Raw genomic sequence first — 24,811 nt, 5'->3', positions numbered from 1 at the left:
TCATTACTTGGATACTGCGTGTTTCTTATCCTGTGAGCCACTTCGAAGTCATGATCTTTTACAGTGGAGATGCTGGTTGTCTTCATAAAATCATAGCTGATAAATGCCTGACTATCTAAAAACTAGCTATGTCCATTCAGCCAAACATGCGGAATACTTTTCGTTTGAAATCAATGGACTTGACATTGCGCCATTAACACCGCCCAAGAATAGAACAGTCTTGATAGACCGTATGTATCAAGAAAGGGAAATATAGAACTGCCTGAGCATGGAGGTATCGAAGACAGGCGGGTGCCTGCCGGGAATGTAGAGGAAGTGTGCTTGGTGGTCAATTTAGACAAGGAGGACACTGTTGCGGGTTAGTTTAAGATATGAAATAAGCAATAGGAATAGACGAAGCAACTTACGCATTAACACAGCCGTCGTTCTCAGGGGTGTTGGTCACCTGGGCCCATTTACCCCAGACAACCTTACCGGAAGTGGTAACAAGACCCAACTCGGAGACGTTGACCTCAATGATTGTTCCCTTGGTCAAGACACCCAGCTGGGTATAGAGAGGGTTCTGGGGGTTCTTCTTGACGGACAGGATAGGGAGTTGCACAGTGACAGCCAGCTCGGGACTGAACAAACAGTTAGTATACCATATCCAACCAAGATAAACCGAAGGGCGGGCATTCTCCCCGGGGATAAAACATACTGTGTGACATTACACTTCTTGTAACGCAGACCCATGGGACGAATGAACCGCTCGTACTTGACGGGACGACGGGTGAAGTCGTTACCAACGAAAGTAGGCTTGGTGATCATACGCTTCCAGGCCTTCTTGTGGGTCTTCTTTCCGGTGTTGATAACCTTGAACATCTCCTCCTCGCTAATACCCTTGACCTTAGGCAGGGGCACAGCAAACTTAGCAGCCTTCTCATTACGCTTGTTCTTGATAGCACTGGAGAGAGCCTTGGCGTTGGTCTCCTGCGAGCGGTCGAGCAGGTACTGGGGCAGAGGAGTCTTGGAAGGCTCGTCGGGTGCGGCAGACTTGACGTTCTTCTCCTCCTGGGCCTTGATACGCTTCTTCATTTGAATCTTCTCCTTGTGGCGGTTCTGCTGGTACAGCTTGGCCCGCAGACCACGCAGGTTCTGGGCATCGTGCGACGCCTTGTGTCCCTCACGAGCCTGGCGCTTGCGTGTGCGCTCCTCGTGATCGAGGCGCTTGCCATGCTGCTTCTGCCAGCGCTCGATATACCTGGGAAAATGTCAGTTGGGGATAGGGCGGTGGCTGGCGGGGAGAGACGAACTCGTTCTGAGGCTGTAGGTGGAAGAAAAGTTAGTAAATTGATGAAATTGGACATTGAGAGGCCAGGAAATCATTGAGAGCTTACCATGATGAACGACGAATGAACAACACGAGGTGAATGGGTGATGAGATTCTTGCCTTGAAGATCTAATCGAGACCGAAAAAGTTGTGATGCGGGAAAAGATAGCGAGGCACGTGATGTTGCTTATCGGTCAGGTCGATTCTCGAGTTCCTCAGCTTGTACAGATTACAAGAAGAAATGAATGCTCCAGAATGGTAAAAAATTGGATATATACCTTTAAATTACAATAGTATGAGGCTCACATTAAAAACTTACTACTCTTCTTGCTACAAATCTACGAAAGATATAAACCATCACGTGATACTACGGGTGACAAAGCGGCCATTTGCGCAAGTAGTGAATTTCTCTAGTTACGGGGAAGCCGCTCTTCTATCTCGAATATCAACCACCGCGGACCACTTCCACTCTCGATCATTGAGCATTGGCAAGCGGCCAGTCAACATGTTCTCACGATCTGCTCTCCGGAGCCTTGCCTCCGAACTGCGCTTGACTGCGCCGTCTACAATCTCATCCGCAGCTCCCCTGCAGCAACGAGCATGCCTTCACCAAAGTGCATCTTTGATGAATTCGCAACAACCTCAGAGCCAATCGACATCCAGTCACCCCGAATCACCTCTCAGCGCCACTCCCCGGGCGCAAGACACCCAACCGAAGAACGTCAAGACCTCCACTTTCGACGAAAACACCATGACACCCCAAACACGCGCACACGTTCCCATTGCCAAACAACCCGTTGCCCCGACCTTCAACTCCCCTCTCAAAGTGACGAAATCCCTCATGTCACAGCTCCCCCACCTTGTCGGCCAGAAGCCGCACTACGTCGTTGCTCAACTGCACGCACGACCATACCTCTTGACAGAAGGTGATCACATTCGGTTGCCCTTCCTCATGCCCAAGGTTAAGGCAGGCGACATTCTGCGATTCAACCGTGCTTCGGCGCTTGGATCCCGCGACTTCACAATGAAGGGCTCGCCGACTATCGACGAGCGTATCTACGAGTGCCGGGTTCGTGTGACGGGTGTGGACTCGGAGCCGCTGCGCATCAAGGAGAAGACGAAGCGGAGACAAAGGCACGTTAAGCAGGCCAAGAGCAAGCACCGCTATACGCTTATGCGTGTTATGGATGTGCGGGTGAAGACGCCGGATGAGTTGTTGGCGGAAGGTGCGGTGGTCGTGGAAGAATCAGCGGACAGCTCAGTAATTGAACCCCGGTCATAATTGGGTTGTTCGGTGTTTGGGTGAAGCTTTTTTGAGGCGAAATTGTGATATCGGACCATGATTCGGCTGTGGTTCGAGGTATTGACAGTAGTCGAGATATTGTCTGATCTTCGGACTGTTGGTAATTGTCTTGCCGCCATGCATTGATATCTTTGTGGCATATTGTACAGATAGATCGATTTGGGCTGTTCTCTGTATGCATTGTATTCTATATCTATTGAAATCTTTTTCAGAAGGTCTTACTATTGCAATAGTGTAGGGACGTCATCGAATAGATATAGGCTCTCAGTGTTTGGGTCAGTTCGAGTCACTATCTCACCAACACTGAGTTTCATTCAACAATGCCTAATATCTCACCCGCAATCTTCTCAGCAAATGCATACACAATATATTGAGGATGACCTGGCGGTAGAAATGGGAAACTGCTGGCATCGACAACACTATCAACCACCGCCATCTTGTCATTCTTGCATCACTTCAGCAGGCAATACGGCTCAGAATTTTGGTCATGAAAGAGAAAGGTTCTATGTTGTGCACTCCATAGGCTGAAAAGCATCTGACTTGAATGCCGGTCACTGAGCCAGTACACGGAGGGGTTTCTTCGAAGAACGACGCTTGTACGGTTGCCGCGAAGACGATGGAACAAACCCAGTAATACTGCTTTCTCCATCTACATGCGATATCCGGATAGATCGTGAAGACTGATTCTGGGAATCAGGAGCAGAGCTGGTTCTATCTGAGGATGTCCTTGATGGGCAAGAGTCGCCGGAAGAGAGGTCGAAGCGTTGGAAGACAGGCACACATTGTCTCAACAGATTAGTCAACCGAGGACCAAGTTACCGGACCAATACTGGTATAAGTAGGATCATTAAGGACTGCTGACTCGAAACCGACGCTGCGGAGAATTGAGACGATGCAGACACTGGTACCAAGTAGGAAGATTCCTGTTAGAATACATTTTTGTCGGGTTGTGTTCACTCGCCAGGCCATTGGAAATTGGAGGCAGAGTACCAGGAAATCAAGGAGCATGCTCCCCACACCATTCCGGAAGAATGCCACTTCGTCGATGCAGTGGACTGGCTGGCTTGTATCTCATGACTTGGATACGGGAGAACATCTCACAATCGAAACAATTGAGCATACGATAAAGTAGGCAACGACCAGGAAAGCAGAGACACAGAGGATCCATCGAAAGCCTCTGACAGCGACCAAGATGCCTGGGCCTGGGAAGGCGAGTATCGCATCCCACCAGGGCCAGAGGTTGTCGGGGACAAGTGAGGGGAGACAGACGAGTACTGGAATGGGCCAATTGGAGTGCGCACTGCATTGGCTGTGCGGGCCAGCTAATGGCGAAACAGACGAATACTGGGACTCGGTGTATCTGTTCCCAGAGCTTGCAGTGGGCGCAGGAGGCAGAACGCGTGAAGTCCTATCATTTAGCCAACCGGCGAACGGATAAGTAACAAAGACAATTAGATATAGGCCTAGATCGTTCAATTTATCAGTTATGGCTCCGGGATCGTGGTCATCTTGTCTGATTGCCAGTGTAATTCAAATACTCACATGTCCGATTCCTCATTTCTGGATTCAGATCCCTTAGCTGAGATGCGCTGTCCGGTAGGACCTGTGAGAAGTGGTCCTTTAGGCTCTTCCTTCCTAGTGAAAGAGGACATTCCGATCACCTTCAAGATAGTTGTGAGGAAGTGAACGTAGGAAGGACCTTGGAATAGTGATACGGATGAGTGATATTGAGAAATAACCTTGGAAGTGGGAGTTAAGAGCGACCATGGATCTGCTCCCCATCAGACGCCGCTTGTCCTCCATTCTCGGTTGTGCGCTCTAGGCCTTGTAAGTCTTTCGTCCATCATAGAGCACGATTCGAGTTAATGAAGCATGTGTTCTGGACGGCGCTCTCCGTGTCCTCCACAGACGAAGACACTGAGGTTCATTCACCGTGGGTTGATCGCTGCACCGCCGCCTGACTTGGACAACCTATTTATTCAGGAGACTATCCAATTTCGAAGTTGAAACCAACATCTACTACGCTGTCGTCATTTGATACATACGGCCACCATAATCAAAAGAATAAAATCATAATTCATTATGCAATCTATACACATAATTCCTGTCTATAGCGTCGGTCAAAGGGAAAACCAAAAGGCATGCATGAAGCGTAATCCGGTCCAATCCAGATATTCCAAAGGGTAATTCCTTCACAAAGGTAACAGGTTGCAGTCCACTGCTGTAAGCGTACTCGGGGACATGGGGTAGTAATATCAAATAAATCAAGCGCTCCCAGAAAATCAAGAGCAAATTCCCGAGAAAACGCCGGAGCAGAAATGGAGTCGTGAGAAGACGTCAGAGTGGAAAGGATAGAAATGAGGTAGATGCGAGGTTGAGGCGGAGTCGAGAAAATATATGAAGCTAAGATGACGAGAAGAGAAGGAAACGAGGTGGACGTGATCACAGGGGCGCCATAGAGGCTTCCCCATCCTCCATATCACTAACAGAGGTAGCTGGCGACGCAAGACCCGACATAACCGAGCTCGAAGCCGCCGTGCCGGCATCCATCATAGCCTCATCGTAAGAGCCAAGCGCCGTAGTCGGCATGCGTGGTGGCGCATCCTTGTTAGTTGACGCCATAAGCTCTTCGATCCCCGGCTTCGCGGGGACGTGCTTGTGTAGCGCGGTGGCATTATCAAGGCTTTGCAGGGCAAAGCCCATGAATTCGGCGTTCTTGTGGCTGACGCCTAGAGTCCAGCGGTATTCACACAGGCGGACGCGGTAGAAGTCTGCCTCTTCGCTTGTCGGGGCGGTGATGCGAAGGAGCATGCCGAATGAGCCGATAAGGGAGAAGTTAGTGCGCGCGGAGGCGGGCCAGAAAGAGCGGAGGTGGGCAGGGCGGAGGCGGTTGACAAAGTCCATTGCGGAGATCAGGCGGGTCTTTGCGGCGGAGCGGCAGATGTGCGCGAGGTACTGGTCTGTGCCTTCGGCGAGGAGGGAGCGGACGATGCAGCGGTGGAGGGTTATTTCGGTGGCGAAGTAGGCGAGGTGGAGGGCGCCGTTGCGGGCGTGCTCGTCTGTTATTGTTTCGACGAGTTCGCCGGTTGAGGTCTCCATCTTGAGAGATGGCGGGAGGGAGGAGAACCAGTCTTTAAGCCGGATTTGGGCGGGTTTGGCCTTTTCTAAGATCATGCGTGTGCGCTGGTTTCCGGCGGCGGAGAACTCTTCGATGGCGTGCAGTGTGTAGAAACGGTCGAGGATGTCGGAGAGGATGGTTGTTAGTGCGACCATGTGGCAGAAAAGGAGAGGGCCGTGGCCAACGGCGGTTTCATCGTGCGAGGAGTCAGTGCCGGAGGCAAAGGCATCCGAGAAGTCCTGCTCCACGAGATCCTTGACCGTCCAGTTGAAGGCGAAGATATGCGAGGGTCGGCCATGCACCAACGACGACCATTTATCCTGCATATACAAAGCCCACGCGAGGCGTTTCCGCAGACCCTTCTCCCACGTCTCCATACGCCATTTCGTGCAGTCCTGATGCAGGCCCAGCTCGAAAGCGGCCGTGACCAGCTGACCATTTAATGATGCCGTAGCTAGCGTCGACTTCTGTGTCAGCAGCAGCCCGGCTTGGATAGTCGACACACTGGGGAATTGCAGAGAATCCATCAGCAGCTTCAAGGCCGAAGCCTCTAGCCGTGCGGCATCGGGTTTGCGCGCAGTTTGCGAGTTGGCACCGACGTCGACGAATTTCAATGTCAAGACATAGACTGCGGCGAGTAGTAGCGGTGAGAGGCCGCGGCGCTCACGGTATGATTGGCGAAAAACTTCCTCTATCAAAATTGGGAACGAAGGGTGTACATGGTCGAAGAACTTCTCGATCAGTGTTGAGCCGTAGGGAGCGACCATGCTCTCAATAACATCGAGTGATAGGGCCTGTGAGTCACCGCCAGGCACGGTGTCGACAACGCGCATGAAGGTGCCGTCGTCGGCACATCTCCGCACACGTGAGTTTGAGACGGTACATTCGTCGTATTGGTCCAGTGGAAGATATTCTAGTAAGGTTGGCTCCAGCTCAGTGGTCATGCCAATATGCTGGGTTGTCTGATTAAAAAATCCGGGGCGAATCATGTTCACTGATAGCGGGTGAGACTCGGTCTCCGGGATAGATTGCGCCGGTTGGATTGTAGAGGGTCTGGGTATTGTTAGGGCACGATTTCTCTCTACATGCGAAGCTGAGGTATATCCCCAGCCGGTTGGGATCCCATACCGCTTAATTCCTTCTGTGGGCTCCAGGCCCTCGTCCAATTTCCTCTTCTTGGATGGAACCTCGGATTGGGCTGTGAGGGTGAAGGTACACTCCTGGCGATGAAAATCGCATGAGTAGCATTTATTGACCATTTCGTTCATGGCACACCTGCTCTTCCTGCGGAGACAAGCGTCACAGCTAGCTCCATTCCGTACGCGGGGAAGGGTCGAGTTGATGGAGATGGGGGATGGAGAGAGCGTTGGGGTCGAGCCCGTCTTTCGGCGGAGATCAGGGGAATGGGTTTGGGAATAGCCCGAAGGCTGGATGGTGATAACAGTAGCCATGTGGACCGGAACTAGCCCTGTAGGCAGGACAATCGGGCAAATAGGGACGGAGATAGGAAGATGTTGATAGGGTCTTCACGGAGTGTACTCCAGAGGTATAACTCCGCAATCTAGGGATCTAGTTCGAGATCTCTTATTTTCTGAAATATACAGAGTCAGTCATTGGATAAGATCATGGTGATAAGAGAGACACATACGCTTATCAGAAAGGGAAAAAAAAAGTTGGTTATCTCCGAAATAAATTCACGATAATCCGAAGCCGGCACCGGTGATTCGACAGAAGGGATGTATATATATATCAGGGAGATGAGCCTGCAAGTGACTGTAGCAGGATGAGATGCCGAATAGTTCGCTCCGTCATTCCTACTACAGATAACTACCTGAATCAAGTTGAAGGAGAAGAGAGAAAGAAAAGAAAGAAGATGATGACATCGATCGATCTAATAGGTAATATAAACTCATTGAAAACCAAAAATTATTTAGTTTCCCGAGTACCAGAAGATCAGCTTTTTCCTCTCGTAACAAAAACCCCCATCAAGTTAAGCAAGTGACTGACAATTATGACACTTTAATTGTCAAAGATAAGCTGTCCCTTGCTGATTGGTTCTGAACGCAGACATTGCATTACGTACTGGAATATCCTTAGGTCATCAATTTCTCGACCTCGGGAGTTCTTACAGAGAGAGAGGGGGGATATAGATCAAATAGTTAGATAATAAGAACCTTGTGAATGGCCCGATCTGATTTGAAATCTATCAAAAATATTAAATCTATTTAAATCTCCCTTTTTCCCTTCTCCCGTTACCCAGGGATGGTCTTCCCTGCATGACTCGGCTTTCTGACTGGTCGAGTCAGAGTTGTCCCGGACCAATCAGCAACCAGTGATAACGGCTTTCCACCCGGCCAATCACAGCTTGTCCCATACTAAAAGGTCGCAGTAGCGCCCGAGAAACTCTGCAATCATAAACTGTGGGGTGAAATGGAATGTGGAGGGAAAAGCCTAAGAGCCTAATATACGTACATACTCCTGTGCATGTCTCTGCTAATGCACCTCTAGCGTTCACTGTGCCTGACTCGCTGTTATTCTCTTGACCGCTGCGTGCAATCTAATATGTAATACATTCCCAAATCAGGATGTTTTAGCTTCGAATGCTCCCGGAGTGGAACACCCCGGAGTCAAGGACACGTTCCCCGGCACATGCTAAATTACTATTCCCGGTGGCAAACGGAAGAGCACGGACTTGGCCAAACTGCTTGCCCTAGGTACTTAGGTAGGTACCTACCCAGGTAGGTATGTAGGTAATAAGAAATGATGGTTGGCCCGGGAAGGTTTCTATTATGAATCATCAATCTCCCCATCTGTACCTATGGCCTGTTCCAAGGTTGACATCCGATGCGAGGATCTTCACTTGGAAATCCTGCAAAAAGAAAAATAACGCCCTCAAAAAACTCCATGCTCCTAAAAATGAGACGAAAATGCGATCGGCTTGTGGCGAATTTTATTTACTCGGTAAAGTTGCGCAGCTTGGTCAGCTCATCCAGCAATTCTTGCAAGTCTCCGTCGGAGATCTTGTTCTGGAGACTTGGGATGAGAGACTTGGCCTCCTCAGCATTGTCGCAGCACAGACTACCTGTGCAGGGGAAGACCCCGAGTCAGTAAATCCATTATCAAATCTTCCTTCCAATGCTATGCAGGCGCATGTGCCTTAAATCGGAGGTCTTGGCCGATGGGTGAAGGGGCAGTGCAAATAAAAAACTCACCCAGCTGCGACCGCTCGAACATCTCCAGTTCCGTATGGGAGTTCAAAAGGCGTTCGACTGCCTTGATGTTCTCCTCATCCTTGAACCGCGCAAAAACGTCCAAGTAATCCAACGTCTTGGTCAAGTTTCTGTAAAAAGAGCATCACAGGTAAGTATTCGACCTTGACACCGGGTAGTCTGTGGTGCTCTTACTCCGGCTCTTCGTATTTGTTGCCCCCGCGTCGCTTGTTCTCCAACACCTTGTGGATAACGAGTCGTGCTTCCGAAAGTGAGAGTGTGTGCGTGTGTTGATCAGCGCCCAGCTTGAGCGTGGAGGCGGCTTCGAGCTCGCCTTGGGGCAGCGCGCGCTTGCGGTGCGTAGGTGGGGGGAGTGGGACGCTCATTGTGCAATATGAGGGGCAATGTTCCGTAGTTTCAGGTATGTAGCCTAGTCACTCTCAGTCGAATGTATTGGTGAAAATAACTTGTCCAAAGCTACTTCGTCGACGCCGTGTATCTGCTGTAAAGAAGATGAGGTGACCTTCTTCAGCGCGACGTTGATCTCTGCAGTTTCACACCCGGCATTTCAAGGCGGTGACTCTGTTACCGCCTACTCTATCAAGAAGTATAACAATAAAATCCGATATGGGATGCCAATACTTGTTTATTACTAGCGATAGTATATAGATGTTGTCTCATAGAGTACCAGAGTCTTATTCTTTTGTCCTTGGAGCAAGTCCCAAACGCCTCACATGCAGCTATACAGCAAATCTATACCTTCCGAAAAGCTACCTCCCGCGGCAGGCGGAAGCTAGCACAGAACATCTGCTTCTTAGGACTAACCAGCCTCACATTGTGAATGGCGAGTTCCAATTCCTGGTTACCCTTGCCGCCCACACAGTCGTCGATAGTAATCTTGTGCCCAATACGCTCAGAGATTCTCTCGCAGATATCGATGTGATCATCCACCTCGTTATCTGAGTGTCCCGAGAAACAGTAAACGTGAATCATGGGCAGTTTTTGCTCCGTGTTAGGTGCAAAGATGTGCTCCTCGCCAGCATAGAGCCCGGGGAAGGCGTCGAGGAATTCAATGGCCGTAGCAGGCAGGTTCATGACATAGTGGTTGACAATAGTGGGACGAGTGTATATCTTCGGCGCAGGTAGCGGGGATCCTTTGCCTTGCGCGACCTTGCGCTGCTTCTCTCTGCCCACTTTGGGGTGGATAGTGACAGTAAGAGGCTTCGCATTCAGCAACAACCGACTCGAGGAACGGATAAACTCCCGACCATCCTTGTTGAAGGGGGTAACGAAGTCTTGCACCTTATTACGGGGGATAGCGTCTTGCATAACTTCAAATCCATGCGGGTTGAGATCGTTGGCCCAGACGAAGATCTTCTTTCGGCCCGCTGGCACAGCGAAGGGGCCGACGCCGGCCATTACGTCGCAGACCATTTCGCCGGGCTCGAACTTCTCGACTAGTCGGCGATGCTCGGTCTCCAAGCGGCTGTTCCAGTAGACACGGGCATAGTCGAACCGGAACTCACAGTCCTGCTCGTGCTGGATGACGTTAAGATCATTCTCGCCTGTCAGCAGTTCGAATGGGAAGGTGCGGAACTGGCTGTGTGAGCCGACGTCTTCGGTCTTATTGATGACGGTGCGAACGGTCGGGTTCTTGTCCTTGAGAACCTCGGCAAGTATGTGCTTATATGGCAAGTATTGGGCGCGGAGGTTTAAATGCACTGTTTCGTCAGTATTGCGGTTTTAGCCAGTGACTCAGACGAACATACAGACATGCCCCACTTGAGTGAAGCCTTGAGGGATCTCTTCCATCAGGTCCTCAGGTAGAATTGACGAGATGATCTCGGCTATGAGAATGTTAGCGTGGAATACTTGGCTGAGGAGAAAACATGATCGCAAGCATACCGTATGACCAATGGTCATAGTCCAATACCAGTTCATAAGGTCCCAATGCGACCGTTCCCTTATTTACGAGCTCGTTGATAGTAGGCGACCATGTTGCCTTATCTATAAACTTCTATTAGAACCGATGTATCCATCAATCTTAGGGCCGATCCAAGCCCAATGAACCTACCATCCACCTTCAGGTCTTCGCGCAACAACATGGCCTTCAACACCTTGCCATCTTGATCCTTCACTTCACGGATGGAGCTAATACGTGGCAAGACCAGAAGGTCGTGGCTCTTGACCAAATCCTTCCGTACGTTCGAAATATCGCTTTGTTTAAAAACCTGGGCGACGGAGAGGGGCACGTTTCTCCGGAAAAATGACCGGTCGAGTGTGCGCATGGCACGGTTCACAGGAGGTCTGAACATGGCGGGGTTCTCGTGAAGAGTGGCCTGCTCGGAAGCTGCATCTGTCGGTTTCATTGGAGGTAGAGAGTGTTTAATTTCGGGCTGTTGGATATTGTCTCCTTGTTCGAAGCTCGAGGCGCATTGCGGCGCGATAATTTATTTCTTATCGTCCACGTGACGTCCTTATCTCGATCTATATATCCTCCATGAGAAGTACATGTGAAATATAATAGAAAATGTGTCACAAAATGTGTTAAATAAGTGTCTACCTAGGTAAGGTATTATCTTCCATGACTAATTTGAGGGATACTCGAGTGGATAGGGAGATGTGGCTCACCGAATATGTAGTATTTGTCTGTATCTCTCCCCTACGCCAAAGTATTCTATATCCAAGGACATATCCCAAACAACCCTCTACTATTAAAGCCCATCATATTTTATCAAGTGAGTATACTGGTTTTGCCTATTAATGAAAACATGCTCAGGTTTTCCCTGCTTTCCAGGATGTTGAGACGACAACACGATAATCACAGATCCAAAACAATCATATATTCGTAACAGTTCGTAAGATGGACGGCCCGCGCTGAGCCAAATGTATGCTAAGACATCCACATTCCATCCTGAAATCAACATTGGTAATGTAAGCCGGATGTGCACCCCAATTCCAAAGCTGTCCCCTCAGTACGGTTTCATCCCCTCAATAAGAGAACGATCCAGTTCCCTCTGAGCTTCCAGATTAGAAACACGGTCTTGCAGCTTCTTAATCTCTCCATCCTTCTTCTTTAATGCCAGGCGCGTCAAATCCCGCCCACGGATAATCCCTTGCGTCTTCAACTCCTGCCGATTAAGCAGCCAGACCACCTCGTCCTGCGCTTTGTTTGGCAACACAACACTATGTTTCTCCAGAATATCGAGTAGACTCTTTGCAAGATCCGAGGTATCGAACTTCGAGTCTGCGGAGAGTACATCGTTGTATTTGCTAGGCGTGGGCGTCATGCATAATTCCGCAGACGAGGGAGGGAATGTATCGGTGCGAGAGGAGCGGGATGAAAAAGGCGTCGCCGGCGCAGCCTGGTCAAAGGAAGCATTATCATTTGCTACTTCTGCCAATTTGCGCTTTCCGGGCGAGGTCACCGCAGAGGTGCGGGGGGTCTTGAACGGGGATTCGGGATGGAAGTTGGGTTGCGAGATGAAACTCTCTGTCTGGCTGGAAGAAAGTGTGTTGAAAAGTTCATCATTCTCATCCGAGTCATCGTTCCAGCCAAAATTGTCTGACGCTTCGGAGATCATTCTGGCCTTAGCTGTCTTGGGGGGTGACTTGAAGTTGCGCTGTGGGGTATTGATGAACCTGCGCTCGGTCTGTGGAGTGAGTAGTCCGTTATTCATACGCCCTGGCGTGCGCCGTTGTGGGGTGAGCGAGGTAGGGTCGGGTTCGGATCGCGAGTTGGCAAGAACGGTTGCTTGCTCACGTATTGTGGCGTCATCTGCCCATAGGAAGAAGCTGCATCTGAGATGTGGAGGCTGCGCGCAAGTCCAAACTATTTCTTATGTCAGTCATTACTCTATAAAGATGTTTTCCAAGCACCATCCCGAGAGCCCCGGAAGCAAGATTCGACATACACCATTTGCCGAAGTTCGGTCCCTTCTTCTTAGTTTCGCGACGGACGGCAACTGGCCGATCTGGGCAGTTACAACGCCAAAGACCATCTTTGAAGAGGCCGCGATGCAAACGCGCCGTACTTGCTGGCGAACCTGGGTATTTCTGAGGGGAGGACATTTTCAACCCGTGAACAGTTTCTCCCCAGATGTTTAAGGAAGATGAACGATGTCTTCTGGATCATGCCGTCGCCATGGGAACCTGTTTATCTTATCGAGACTCCACGAGGTCTTGGCAGGTTTAAGACATTTGGAGTCCCCAGGTGGACTAGAACTGTGCTATGAATAGAATATAAGATATGGAGAATGGTCCGAGACAATCTCGTCTACTTTCGCATATTGATCCCAATCACAGATGACCTTCTCTCCCGTTGAGGCTGTCGGGTCTCCACACATGGACCCAACGCCCATTCTTATAAAGAAGCTTAACCCCACGTCGAGTCAGCTCTTAAATTATACACTCCTCCAACCATCCCCATGATCAACCGTCCATGCTTCGATACTCTTTTAAACGCCGCAAATGCATACACAATGCATAACCCCACGAGGACCCTTCTCAACCCTCCCTAAAGAACTATACCTCACAATATCCGATTTCCTCGCACTATCAGACCTAAACGCCTTCACACGCACCAACACAACAACCTACAACCTCCTAAACAAAACCCTCTACAAACGCGATGCAACCTCCACAAATCCAAAATCCCTCTTCTGGGCCTCAACAACCAACACCCCCTCAACAGCCCTAAAATCCCTCTCCGCAGGCTTCAACATCCAATCAAAAACAGACACAGACCCCCGCCTAAAAGGCTGCACCCCAATAATGCTAGCATCATTGCACAATAGCATAGCAGTACTGAAACTGCTCCTGCTAAACGACGAAGCAAACCCCAACACCCGCGACAGAAAATGGATCCGTCCGCCGCTGTCCTGGGCCGTCAAAGAGGGCCACTCGGCTATAGTGCAGACCCTGCTGGATGACGACCGTACAGACATCAACTTGCAAGATAAGACGGGCGACACTGCACTTATGATTGCCGTTAATCACCAGCCCAGGATGACGACGTTGCTTCTCTGTAGCGGGGCGGATCCGCGCGTGCCGAATCAGCAGGGACGGACGCCGCTCAGCCGTGCGGCGCGCGAAGTTGATGGGGATGTGGGCTTGCTGCTTGCTAAGCATTTGCGGTTGATTCTTGATGGGGACGATGGCGCTGTGCATTGTCAGCATGTGTTCTTCTATGCGGCTATCATGGGACATGTTGATATCGTGCAGTATTTGGTGGATTATTTTGGGGATAAGCTCGATCCTAATGCTCAGGGACAGCAGTATGGGCGAGGGGCGTTTTCAATTGCGGCTTGGGCGCAGCGGGTGGATGTTGTACGGTTTTTACTAGGGTGGGAGGTTACGGATCCTAATTTGAAGACGCATTGGAGGAAGCAGACGCCTTTGTTCTATGCTGCGCAGAATGGACACGAGGAGATTGTGGATTTGTTGGTTGGATGTGAGAGGGTTGGACTGGAGATTGGTGATATGCATGGAACTACACCGTTGATGGCTGCGGTGGAATTCAACCACGAAGGGATTGTTAGGCGGTTGCTGACTGGGCCTAGGCAGGCTGATCCCAATGCTCGTGATGAGAACGGCCATACACCTCTGTTTGCTGCTGCGTATCTCGGTCACACAGGTGTTGTGAAGCTACTCCTCGAGGCCCGTGGGATTGATCCACAGTTGCGTGATACAGATGGGAACACCGCGTTACAGGTGGCAGTGGAGAATGGCAATCAGGATGTAGTGGAGGTGCTGCAGAGATACACAGGCAGCCCATCATGAATATTCTGGTCTCAATTATCATGACCCCATCTAGCATGCGGTCCGTATCATGCGCTATATCTATCTAGACCTTGCAGCCCCTCGGCAAAGCCAAGAGCGAGCCAGCAAGTAGAAGCAAGCGGGCAACAGGTTGGTGTATGAAACAAAATCAGGCAGTGGGAATCAAACGGGAGAAGCCATATCTATGGCGGTATCACTGATGTGGCCAAAAAAAAATTCTAACATCGGCATCTAATCAGCAAGCACATGCCGCAACATGATACCGAACGGATCAGCAAGCTTGAGAATCTCCGTAACCACGGGCTTGACGGGTTCACCCGCGGTACGGCGAAGTTGGTCCTGCTTCTTTATCCGCCGGCGGCGCTCCACGGCGATAGGATCGTCCATGTCCTCATCTCCAGAGTCTTCGTCTGAGGCATCAGATGCTTCATCCGAGATAGTGAGGTCCTCCAGATCAGCCTGTAAACCCGGGGTTAGCCTTAAAATCCAAATCCATTTCCAGAGCTGGGGTGGAAAACACATACCTCGTCAAGACCGAAATCACTACCCCTGAAAGTTGCAGCTCCCGGCATAGTCTCCGCAGATGTACCTTCAGCAGCCATCTTCTGGCGAGTCTTATTCAGGTGCCAGCGTTTCCGGTCTTCGTGCCACTTGATCAGCTGGTTTATTTCCGCGAGGGCAAGGTCTTTGTCGATTTGGCCCACTCCAGCAGCTCCTTGGAACAAAGCATTGATGTCCATTTTGCCTCCGGCGGGGCCATTGCGCAGGAAATCGAGAATCTCTTCAATCCACCCCATTAGAGACTGGAATAGGCCGTTATCGTGCTGGTGAACTTCGTGGATAAACTTGTAGAAGTTGGCCTCGTGGCGAGCGCACAGGTCGATGAAAGCCTGCACCGTTTGGTTCGGATCGGCAGAAGCATCCTGGCGCTGGGCACTCTCAATCACACTAATAGCATCGTCGGCAAAGAGAGCGAAGTCGGTAATGCTGTTGTACACATTGGCAGATTTGTAAACCCGGACGAGCGGCTCATAGAAGATAGTGAAGAGGTCGCGGAAGAGCTGCAATGTGACTGGCTCCTCAACAATGCTCAACATCATCGCCTTGTCGCGCTGGCGGGTGTACAGCTTCAGGAGCTGCTTCATGTGAGCGAACCATTGGGCACCCTGTTGCATTTCCAGATCCACATGCTCCACGGCATTGTTCCAAGCCACGTAGCCGTTGAATACTTTGCCAACCTGGTCCGGGGTGAGTTCGGGTGACAGTAGTTCGGAGCGAAGGATGGCCACAATGATGTCAACATCGTCGGCAACAGCCTCTGCTCGGATGTCGTTCTTAATGTTTTCCTCGGCATCCGCGAAGCTCTTGAGCTTCTGAGTAAGAACAGTATCTTCAACCTTGGAAGCCAGAGAATCAATCGATTTCTGGAAATCTTTGATGCTGTCATTAAGTGTCAATGAGAAGATGCGTTGCAAAAGTGACCGCGAGCCGAAGGGCTGGGCCATGAAAAGGTCTAGAACACCAGACATGACTGCAGCAGGGTTGGCAATACGAATCACATTCTTCATTAGCGTGTAGGGAACCAGGCCGTGGATTCTCTTCGCCTGCGCAAACAGTTCAGGGGAGTTATCCTCGGCGAGGAACAGATGGTATATTGTCGCAGCAACCCTATTGAATGTTAGTAGGGCGAAACACTCAGGAAATCAGACAACATACTCGATGCGGAGCCACTCAGCAAATTTCTGATATTGCGGGCTGAGGTCTGCAATTGTGGGTTTCTCCCGAATCTCGGCAAAGAGCTTTGTCAATCCATCTGGAACGCAAGTGAGATTAGCAAACCCATGTTGTGCTGGACCCCGGGAAGGAGCTCGCGACTTACTGCTCTCCACAATATCCCGCCGGAAGCGCTCCATGTACACATCCAGCTCGGCCGCTCGTTGCCTAGCAATCTCATAGAACCTCTTCTGCTCCTCTATTCTCACAGCATCCATGTCCTTCCGTTTCTGAACATCAATCAACTCTTCCTCATTCAACTCGATGGGGCGAGCAGTCAGGAATTCTTCCATGGCCTTAGATTCTGCGATACGCTTGTTCTGCAGTATAGTGCGCAGGAACGCGCGCAGCGACACACGCTGCTCCTCCCGGTACAACACAGTTGCCCTCGAGACGTCACTCGTTGATGCACGCGGTGACTTTGTAGATCGCAATGATCCTCGGGAGATCGATCGCCGGAGATCACCTGCGGAAAGAGTTGGTGCAGAAAGCCGGTCCTCGGGAACACTCGTGTCCTGTGTGGAGAGAGATGAAAGAGACGAAGCGTCATCATCTACACTAGAGCCCCACCAGCTCGAGGTAGAAGAAGTCTTGTTCTTACGAGGAAGAGGAGGGAGTAGTTTCCCTGGCAGCTCGGTCCTCAGTCTCTTGTGAAGCTTGACAAACTCTCCATATCTCCTCCCAATATGAATCTCCTGCTTGTCGTGGTGACGAACTCGAACGATGAATTCCTACGACAGATGTGGTCAGCAAAAAAGCCCAGCAACAAAAGACCATCAACAGAACCATGAAACTTACTGCATGTTGATGGTATCGAACTGTCCGCTTGACAGATGTTGTCCGAACAGCGGCCACATTCACATCCCAACCATGAATTGAATTACCCTCGGGCATATTAGCCAGCAGTCCTGAATCCTGAGCACCACGTTCGACGATCTCCATCTCAGAGAATTGAATGCGCTCCTCATACCCCGACGCGGTCGGCACACCCGAAACCATCATCAGCTCCACGAGCTTCTCGCATTTCCGAGCCAACTTGCGCCGCTTCGTCTCCTCCAGTCGATCCTCCGAAGACGAGACATGTTTATTGGCAAACGATTCCAAGAACTATATCCCCGTCAGTCACACTCTGTACCCGCACAATTTGTTCCTATCAGGGACGCGAAACACCCACGATTTGTAGCTTATCCTGCCAAAACTCCTTTTCGCGCGCTCGGTCAAGAAACGGGAAATTGCGAACGTGGTGAACAAAAATATACCGAAGAATAGGCAGCTCAGAGTCGACCGGTGCGACCTCACCAAATTCCGATCTGAAAGGGGCGCCGAATCGCTGGAGCGCGGTAGGGGAATTTAATTCGAAGATTTCGCCTCGGACTTCGCGGGCGATAAGCTCGCGCTTGAGGTCTGCGTAGGTGATCTACATGTCAGCGACTGCGAAATCGGAATATGACCATCATATCCTCTAACTTACAGTGTTCTTGCTTGCCCGTCAAGACCTGGCCTGTTGGCGGGGTTGCGCCCACATCTCCCTTGCCGCTAGGGAATGCGGAATCAGGCGATTGTGTTTCCGGCATGTTGAGCGGTAATTCTCCTGTTCGCTTGAGTGGGAAGCTGAGTCCCTATGAGATAGAATAGAATCGCACGGCCAGTGTCCAGGTGATGTGAGAAAATTGTGGGAAAGCACAGAATGTGTCTGCCTAGAAGGACCAGCGCTGCAATAAATAAGGGCTAGACAAAACAGTCCAGTATATGGGTCTCACGATGTTTGGAAGATGTGGGAACAAAAGTAATGGGGGGGAGGCGGGAGCGGAGCAGAAGTCGGGAGAGAAAATGATGTCGTCACCCGATAGCTTTAACGTTTATCCAATATATAGCCCTGGAGGTACCTGACAAGCTATATATAAGGATATTATTATATATTATCATTGTAAGGCTGCTATATATGCTATTTTTCTTTTAAAATCCAACTCCGCCCCCAACCTATTTTGATCGACATTGCCACTTGACGAAGTTCATCACGAAAGGCCATAGGTCTCGTGCGCCAAGGCTGGTTATAGTGTTGCCTACATTGTACCCCATACTAGGTCTGCGCCTTACGAGGCGTAGATTCTCGGCAGTGTCATCGGGCTACCATTATGCATTCTGGAGAACCAAGTGAGGGAACTAGAACATCTCCTTCACTCGGATTGGGGGAAAAACTACTGGGAACAGGGCTCGGATCGCTTCCTTTGGATCTGACACTCTATCCACAGCGCTTAGATCATATGTGGGAGTAATACAGAAACTAGTCTACTAGATATGAAAGACGGAAGAATAAATCAGGACTTAGATCATGTTATTTGGAGAAAGATTAAGCTAAGATCAGAGCGGAAAAAGATAAAAGAAAAACCCGCATTTCCATCGCTGAGAACATAAAATTCGCTTCAGAAAACAAAGCATTGAGAAGAGTATTCGCGAAGATCCCCAGAAATCCCACCTTCTTTACTTCATGAATTCCAGATCCATGTCGCGAGGCAGGTAGTGTCCCTGGGGCTGTTGGCCATTCCAGGGCTGCATGCTCTGCATAGCGCGCTCGTGCTCAAGAGAAGGGAACATCTGCTGCTGAGGTTGATGGTATTGGGCTGAGTGGTCGCTGGGAGTTTGCATCATGGGATGAGCGCCGCGACCCATCTGGGCACTCTGGTTGTAAAGGGTAAAGTCGTTGGCCGCCTGGGCCTGGAGCCCGTATTCGTAGCGCTCAGAAAGAGTGTCACCGACATTACAAGAGTCCGGTGAGTACAACATGGCGTTGCCCTGCGCACCAGGAGAGAGGCCAGAGGCCTTTCCAGAGGCATCGTAGGAAAGGTGATTGAGGTTCATTTGCTCGTAATCGTTCGAATACCCCTTCATCGCCTCAAGTGAATGGTCCTGTGGGAGCTGCGCAGCCATTGCAGTATAGTCCTCGTTGGCTGGGTATTCCAGGTTGCTCCAATCTAGGTCGAAGTTGATGCTTTCAGTGCCGGTGAGTGGGGATCCGTCAAAGGACACAGGTCCCATCAGATCGGGAACCGATTCAGCAGATGGGATAGACATGGAGTTCATGGACTGGCGGTGCATTTCCAGGGCCGGAATCAAGCCGTTCGGGTCGCCAGCTTCGAATTGGCTCTGGAAGCCGTTCAAGTTCACCGAGGTTGGGAACGAGTTGACATCGGTCATCAAATAGGGCGACGTTTCTCCGAATAAGGGGAAATCCTCCCCATGGGGAAGCGGAGGAGGATCAGCAAAGTTGAACTGGGGATTCTCAGGCCAGTTGTAGTTCTGGTCGCTAGGAGAAGGACTGGGCCCAGGAATTGGAGAGGCGAAGTCGGTTGTCTTCGAAGCAGGAGTAGACACGCTGGGAGTCTGAGGGGTGGCCTGCGAAGAGGAGCCTCGCTTACTGCCATTGCGGCCATTGTTCTTGGATCGAACGTAAACCCAGCCATGGGATTTTTCCATGTGCTGCTTGCAGTTGCTGGCACGTTTCGAGGCATAGGGGCACTTGTGGAATTGACACTTGTACAAGGTGGGCTTGTCCGAGTGTCTGTCGTTCATGTGACGGTCACGTTCTTTCTCGGTGGGCCAACCTTTGGTGTGGTAACTGCAGTCCGTATACTCGCACTTCCAGGGGCGAGTGTGTGTCTTCTCGTGTTTCCTATGAATGGTTAGCATTTCAATTCTGTTACTCCGATTCAATGGAATAGGACAACTTACGTCAAGTCACAAGGGCGCTTGAAGACCTTGTCGCAGTCGGCGCACTTTTGATTGATGTTCATGGGAGGAGCATCCTTCTTGCGGCGGGCCATAGAGCGCTCAACGCCCTCATCGACCGCATCGTCGAGGCTGATAGTACGCTTGGCAACACCAGGAATATCTGCCTCGTAGGGCTTTCCGGTGGCCATAGAGATTGGCTTTCCGTCTTGCATAACTACAAGTTCGGCAGACTTTCCATTCTGGGATAGACCACCTTCCAGGGTAGCCTTCGGGATGCTGTGTTGAAATGGTTAGGCTCGGTTGTACAAATCAAATGGGATGTCACATACATGGGAGACTTAGTTTCCTTGTTAGACTCGGAGCCCTGGGTCGCCTGGACTCGCTCGCGTTCAGCACGAACCATTGCTGCGTATCGTCGGACCTGTGAAACAAGGTCAAGGAAGTATCCGTTAGTGTAAGGTCGATCGGCTGGTAGTCGTTGATCACGATCGTTGAGGTGCGAAGCCGAAGTATGCAAGCACTGGATTGTAAACTCGCAGAAGTTGAGATAGGAATTCCGAGAAGTGGCGGAGTTCTTAAATAACGTCAAGAAAAAAGAATAAGCTAACCCGAACTCCATAGACCAATTGAATAGAACAATGCAGTTGACTTACCGGTGCCAACCACAATAGGGTTTTCTCGAGGTCACGCAAACACACAATCTGCTTATTGATAATGCGCTGGGGGACGCTTCGGACCAGCGGGTGGAATGGTTTCAAGCGGGGCTCTTTCAAAATAGGGACAAGCACAAAACGTTCAATTTGTTTGCAGGCGGCTGGGCCCAATTGACGTTTTGGCGATGAGCCAGTATCAAAGGCCGAAATCGAGCTTGTAATGGCAGACTGATTGTCATGAATACCATCATTCACTATTCATTGTTAGGTCTCAAATAGGAAACAATAGGGAACAAAGAGCAAACAATGCATTCTTGTGGCATGTGACACCCACCTTTATTTTTCGAGTCAGCGAGCCCCTCTTCACTACTAACAGAGGTCCCTAGTCCACTGTCGGATTCGTGGCTATGCTGCTGGCGGGCCTTTTTCTCATCTAGTGGAATAGGAATGCTGCGACCGTCTTCATTTGAAGAATGCGGGGAGTCAGGCATAGACTTGGAGTTATTGCGACCTAACCCACTATCCAGAGGACTTTCACCTCCAGCAACCTCCGAGCTCTGGTCTTGGGTAGGTTCCAGAGTCAAACGGCCTAGGATAGAAGTCATGCGCTCTTCAGCAACAGCGATGGCTTCCAACGAGGTGGGCGAGCGATGAGGTAGGGAGCGGAAGTTCAAGACAGGGTCGCGATCGCTTGAAGGAGGAGAAGTGGGGGTATGAAAAGTCTCTCCTTTCTTCAGAGGCATCTTTGAGTCAGGCAAGTCGCTCGACAGGGTGGGAAGGGCGGTGTTTAAGACGGGCCGACGACGCGGGTGCACCCGCGATGGCTCAGTCTGGATAGCAGACATTATTGGGCGTAGTACTGCTTCGACCAAAAGTTAGCATATCTGTTCGACAGGAAACGACCGGTGCACTGCGGCTGATTGGCCCATCTCATGACTCACCGGAGAGTTGTCCAGATGATTCGAGGAGTGACGTACGGTCGAGTCAGAGATGCAAGGCTCGATCTGATGTGGATTATCTCCGTTCTTCAGTATATAACAGCACCGCTTCTCTTGGATATCGACCAAGCCTGATTAAAATCGACACTGTTGAATCGGTAGGTGGCCCTGAGGATCTATCACGATAGCGATCGTATGATGGTCTCTGGATGAACATGCACTCCTAATTCAATGTGTCGCGGGGGTCGGAACACTCCTAAGCGGGGTTCGAGATAGAGAGGGTCAAGAACACCAGCTCAAATGGTTTCTCAACGATATCAATATCCAAAGATGAAATGAATTCCCCGGATTCGAAGCGATGGAATTCCAATGCTCCTGAGATATACGTCCAAGATGGGTTTCCAAGGAGCCCCACTAAATACGAAAACTGTAGAATCCTTAGACTGAAGGCAGCGATGGAAGAACAGAACACAAAATAGGATTGAAAATGAAGAATAAACCCGAACGCAGAATGGGGGAGTAAGCGGATCAAAGAAGAGAAGGGACCGGAGAGGCTCATTGCGTGTTGGATGTCTGCCTGATAGACGAATACGCTAACACCGAAATGGTATAGAATGCGAAGGCTGAGCACATTCTGCAACCTGTGATTGGTCCTAGAAAGGGTGTGTATGGTAAACCAATAACGGTAATTAAACAACACAGCCTTGTATGTGGCTCCCCTCGTGGCTCCCAGCGGGTATTCGTACCGTTTCTCCACTAGTTCCACTGGATTCTTAAAATGGAAACTCGGAACTCGGAAAGATCAGAATTCCGTTCAGCCTCACGGGAACCCAGGCAGCATTTTTTTTTTTTCCATTTCATGCGCGTCCTCCCAAGAAAAGATCAATGATTCTGGGGGCTTTTTTGAATTCCCATGGAAGACGGCCAAAGCCGGAGTAGTCAGCATTTTAATTTTCACTGCCTACGTCACCTGTTACCAGGATCATGCCATGAAAAATCTGGGCGAAAATCACCGCCTGGACAGGGTCACGCTTACTATGGAGCAACAGGGTCTTGGCCCCCAATTGACCGGCAAACGGTCCCACAGCTAACGAAAAGTGAACTATTTTTTGAGATCTGCCAACTCACCCAAGGAGTTGTTCTAGACCAATAATACTGGCCCGTTTATCGATTTCTCAAATACGAGCTGCACATGCGCATTTGAGCCTCCTGTCACCGCTTGTCGTACTTGCCCGGCCCAATAATAGTCCAAGGGTTGGTCCTGCTCAGCCTCTGTCTGTCGGAGGCCGTTGGGAACGGTTTTCTTCCTATGATGCTGATCGGACGGACCAGACGCTCTGCTCGTATCGACCCCTCTGCTCCACCCTTGTCTGACTCCTCTTCCCCGTGCACAGCCTACCTTTCAGTCCGTCAAAAAGGTCCAGATGTCCAAAGAGGACGATTTTTTGCTTGAGCTAGGTTTTTGTTACGTCCTTAACTTTACAACACTCTATCTAAAACCAATCGTTGTCATATCCGCAATGACCGAACGCCAACCGTTTTTCAATCATATATATGGAGTAGTTCATCAATATGCCGACCACATTATGGCTATACTATTACGTTGTAGCTGACCACATCTCGCAATTGTTCCAGGCCATGGGTGCGGAGTCTAATCAACTGGTAAATCATCCGGGGGAATCAATCAGTCAACAGCATTTTTCACTCCCGGAATGTGTCTCATCTACATCACCTTTGGCGCAGTCACCCGTCATCAGCCTGACTATTCCAGGCTACGATATTATTAACTCGATATGCAACTGCCTAACTAATAGGTCTATTATATGATGTCGAGCAATATATGCTAACTATATTGGATCTGCCTGGGCCATGGCGAGAGTCGACAAATATATACTTCCCGAAAGGAACCCAATTTGGCTAAAGGTTGTTCAACAACTGGAAAAGGTAGAAATAAGCTCCCAATAATAAACTCAATTCTTCATTCGCATTAAGTCCTTGTGAAACAATAATGATTAGGGGTAGGCCCAAAAGGATAAATTGGCTCCAACATAACTAGATGCTTACCTAGGTAGGGAAAGGAGATTGACTAAGTGGGGAGATATGTCTTTTAAAGACTGACTCAGACCGCCTTCCCAATTCATCACTTTAGAGTCAATTGGGTTACATGACGAATGATGTCAGTCAATTGGAGCTCCAGGCTGGGGAAGCTTCTCGGACTACCTTGGACAATCACAAGCAGACAACTGCCGATAGTGTTAGTGCCACGGCTACTTCGGACACGATCAAAATCTTTCAGTTTCTTTTCTTTCCTTTTCCTTATATCAAAATGAAGCTGCTGAAATGGCGGAAATTGAAGCATTGCCTGCGACGCGATCGACTGAGCCCAACCGGTTTCGATAGGGAATATCCATGGTCCTGGATGCCATGGCGTCATAGGAGTCCTCATAGCTTCCAGAGTTGGCACCGATGAAGAGTATATATAACCCATTTGCCTTAACTATTCATCATCCATTCTTCAAATTCAACAATATCTGCCTATGACAACATTGCTCCCAAACACCACGCTCACAAACTATCACCATGTCTGACTCTACCTTCCACACCACTACCCAGGACACCCGCAAGGCTGAGTCCAAGGTTGCCCAGTCCCATCATGGTAACCCCCCAGCAGACTCCGACGTCTCAAAAATGAAGGTGAGTTGTCTGCAATGAAATATCACCAAGTATAAAACAGACCTCTGACATGACCTCCATAGTCCGTCGTCGACCAAAACACCAACAAGCCTGCCGAAATCGAGAAGACCAAGGCCAACCTGCCTCTGCCCGACCAACCCCCAGTCGCCAGTGACTTCAATTCCCTTGACCAGCGTACCACTGATGTTGGCTCTGGACGCTTCGAGTTCCCTCCCGATAACAGTGGCCTACGCGAGGGTGCAGCTGCAAGCAGCAGCGCCCGCGTTGATGGAGAGGAGATGCACAAGACCACTGCCCCATGATA

The 24,811-nt window shown here is 50.1% G+C and overlaps 11 protein-coding genes across 11 annotated transcripts; 3 read left to right on the top strand and 8 right to left on the bottom strand.

Annotated features, from left to right (window-relative positions):
• Positions 1–333: 333 nt before the first annotated feature.
• N7525_009056 (rRNA-processing protein NSA2) lies at positions 334–1,379 on the bottom strand (the record flags this gene model as incomplete). Its single annotated transcript, XM_002563130.2, has 5 exons — positions 334–349; positions 408–620; positions 698–1,240; positions 1,293–1,303; positions 1,377–1,379. 5 exons carry the CDS (start codon positions 1,377–1,379, stop codon positions 334–336), a joined length of 786 nt encoding a protein of 261 aa, XP_002563176.2.
• A 435-nt stretch (positions 1,380–1,814) lies between these two features.
• On the top strand, positions 1,815–2,591 carry N7525_009055 (mitochondrial 54S ribosomal protein bL21m; the record flags this gene model as incomplete). The annotated part of the gene is made up of 1 exon (XM_002563129.1): positions 1,815–2,591. The coding sequence occupies one exon, from the start codon at positions 1,815–1,817 to the stop codon at positions 2,589–2,591; it is 777 nt and encodes a 258-aa protein (XP_002563175.1).
• A 572-nt stretch (positions 2,592–3,163) lies between these two features.
• Positions 3,164–4,264, bottom strand: N7525_009054 (uncharacterized protein; the record flags this gene model as incomplete). The annotated part of the gene is made up of 4 exons (XM_061214579.1): positions 3,164–3,298; positions 3,486–3,671; positions 3,735–4,125; positions 4,155–4,264. 4 exons carry the CDS (start codon positions 4,262–4,264, stop codon positions 3,164–3,166), a joined length of 822 nt encoding a protein of 273 aa, XP_061069010.1.
• Positions 4,265–5,054: 790 nt separating this feature from the next.
• On the bottom strand, positions 5,055–7,181 carry N7525_009053 (putative C6 transcription factor (OTam); the record flags this gene model as incomplete). The annotated part of the gene is made up of 1 exon (XM_002563128.1): positions 5,055–7,181. One exon carries the CDS (start codon positions 7,179–7,181, stop codon positions 5,055–5,057), a length of 2,127 nt encoding a protein of 708 aa, XP_002563174.1.
• A 1,503-nt stretch (positions 7,182–8,684) lies between these two features.
• N7525_009052 (DNA-directed RNA polymerase II subunit RPB4) lies at positions 8,685–9,325 on the bottom strand (the record flags this gene model as incomplete). The annotated part of the gene is made up of 3 exons (XM_002563127.1): positions 8,685–8,812; positions 8,943–9,070; positions 9,135–9,325. The coding sequence occupies 3 exons, from the start codon at positions 9,323–9,325 to the stop codon at positions 8,685–8,687; spliced, it is 447 nt and encodes a 148-aa protein (XP_002563173.1).
• Positions 9,326–9,692: 367 nt separating this feature from the next.
• Positions 9,693–11,308, bottom strand: trm5 (tRNA (guanine) methyltransferase; the record flags this gene model as incomplete). Its single annotated transcript, XM_002563126.1, has 4 exons — positions 9,693–10,660; positions 10,709–10,786; positions 10,845–10,946; positions 11,014–11,308. The coding sequence occupies 4 exons, from the start codon at positions 11,306–11,308 to the stop codon at positions 9,693–9,695; spliced, it is 1,443 nt and encodes a 480-aa protein (XP_002563172.1).
• A 603-nt stretch (positions 11,309–11,911) lies between these two features.
• N7525_009050 (uncharacterized protein) lies at positions 11,912–13,010 on the bottom strand (the record flags this gene model as incomplete). The annotated part of the gene is made up of 2 exons (XM_002563125.1): positions 11,912–12,771; positions 12,854–13,010. The coding sequence occupies 2 exons, from the start codon at positions 13,008–13,010 to the stop codon at positions 11,912–11,914; spliced, it is 1,017 nt and encodes a 338-aa protein (XP_002563171.1).
• Positions 13,011–13,409: 399 nt separating this feature from the next.
• Positions 13,410–14,720, top strand: N7525_009049 (ankyrin repeat domain-containing protein; the record flags this gene model as incomplete). The annotated part of the gene is made up of 1 exon (XM_002563124.1): positions 13,410–14,720. One exon carries the CDS (start codon positions 13,410–13,412, stop codon positions 14,718–14,720), a length of 1,311 nt encoding a protein of 436 aa, XP_002563170.1.
• A 231-nt stretch (positions 14,721–14,951) lies between these two features.
• N7525_009048 (uncharacterized protein) lies at positions 14,952–18,067 on the bottom strand (the record flags this gene model as incomplete). Its single annotated transcript, XM_002563123.1, has 7 exons — positions 14,952–15,179; positions 15,245–16,388; positions 16,437–16,533; positions 16,600–17,224; positions 17,292–17,600; positions 17,668–17,897; positions 17,965–18,067. The coding sequence occupies 7 exons, from the start codon at positions 18,065–18,067 to the stop codon at positions 14,952–14,954; spliced, it is 2,736 nt and encodes a 911-aa protein (XP_002563169.1).
• Positions 18,068–18,974: 907 nt separating this feature from the next.
• On the bottom strand, positions 18,975–21,720 carry ace1 (putative C2H2 transcription factor (Ace1); the record flags this gene model as incomplete). The annotated part of the gene is made up of 5 exons (XM_002563122.1): positions 18,975–20,163; positions 20,223–20,498; positions 20,552–20,796; positions 20,876–21,129; positions 21,210–21,720. 5 exons carry the CDS (start codon positions 21,718–21,720, stop codon positions 18,975–18,977), a joined length of 2,475 nt encoding a protein of 824 aa, XP_002563168.1.
• Positions 21,721–24,393: 2,673 nt separating this feature from the next.
• N7525_009046 (uncharacterized protein) lies at positions 24,394–24,809 on the top strand (the record flags this gene model as incomplete). Its single annotated transcript, XM_002563121.1, has 2 exons — positions 24,394–24,507; positions 24,570–24,809. 2 exons carry the CDS (start codon positions 24,394–24,396, stop codon positions 24,807–24,809), a joined length of 354 nt encoding a protein of 117 aa, XP_002563167.1.
• Positions 24,810–24,811: the final 2 nt, after the last annotated feature.

This window comes from Penicillium rubens (assembly GCF_028828025.1).
Source record: "Penicillium rubens strain IBT 27055 chromosome Unknown utg000003l_segment0_segment0, whole genome shotgun sequence".
NCBI lineage: Eukaryota > Fungi > Ascomycota > Eurotiomycetes > Eurotiales > Aspergillaceae > Penicillium > Penicillium rubens.
Note: the sequence above shows the minus strand (reverse complement) of the source record. Positions and strands in the feature narration are given on the sequence as shown.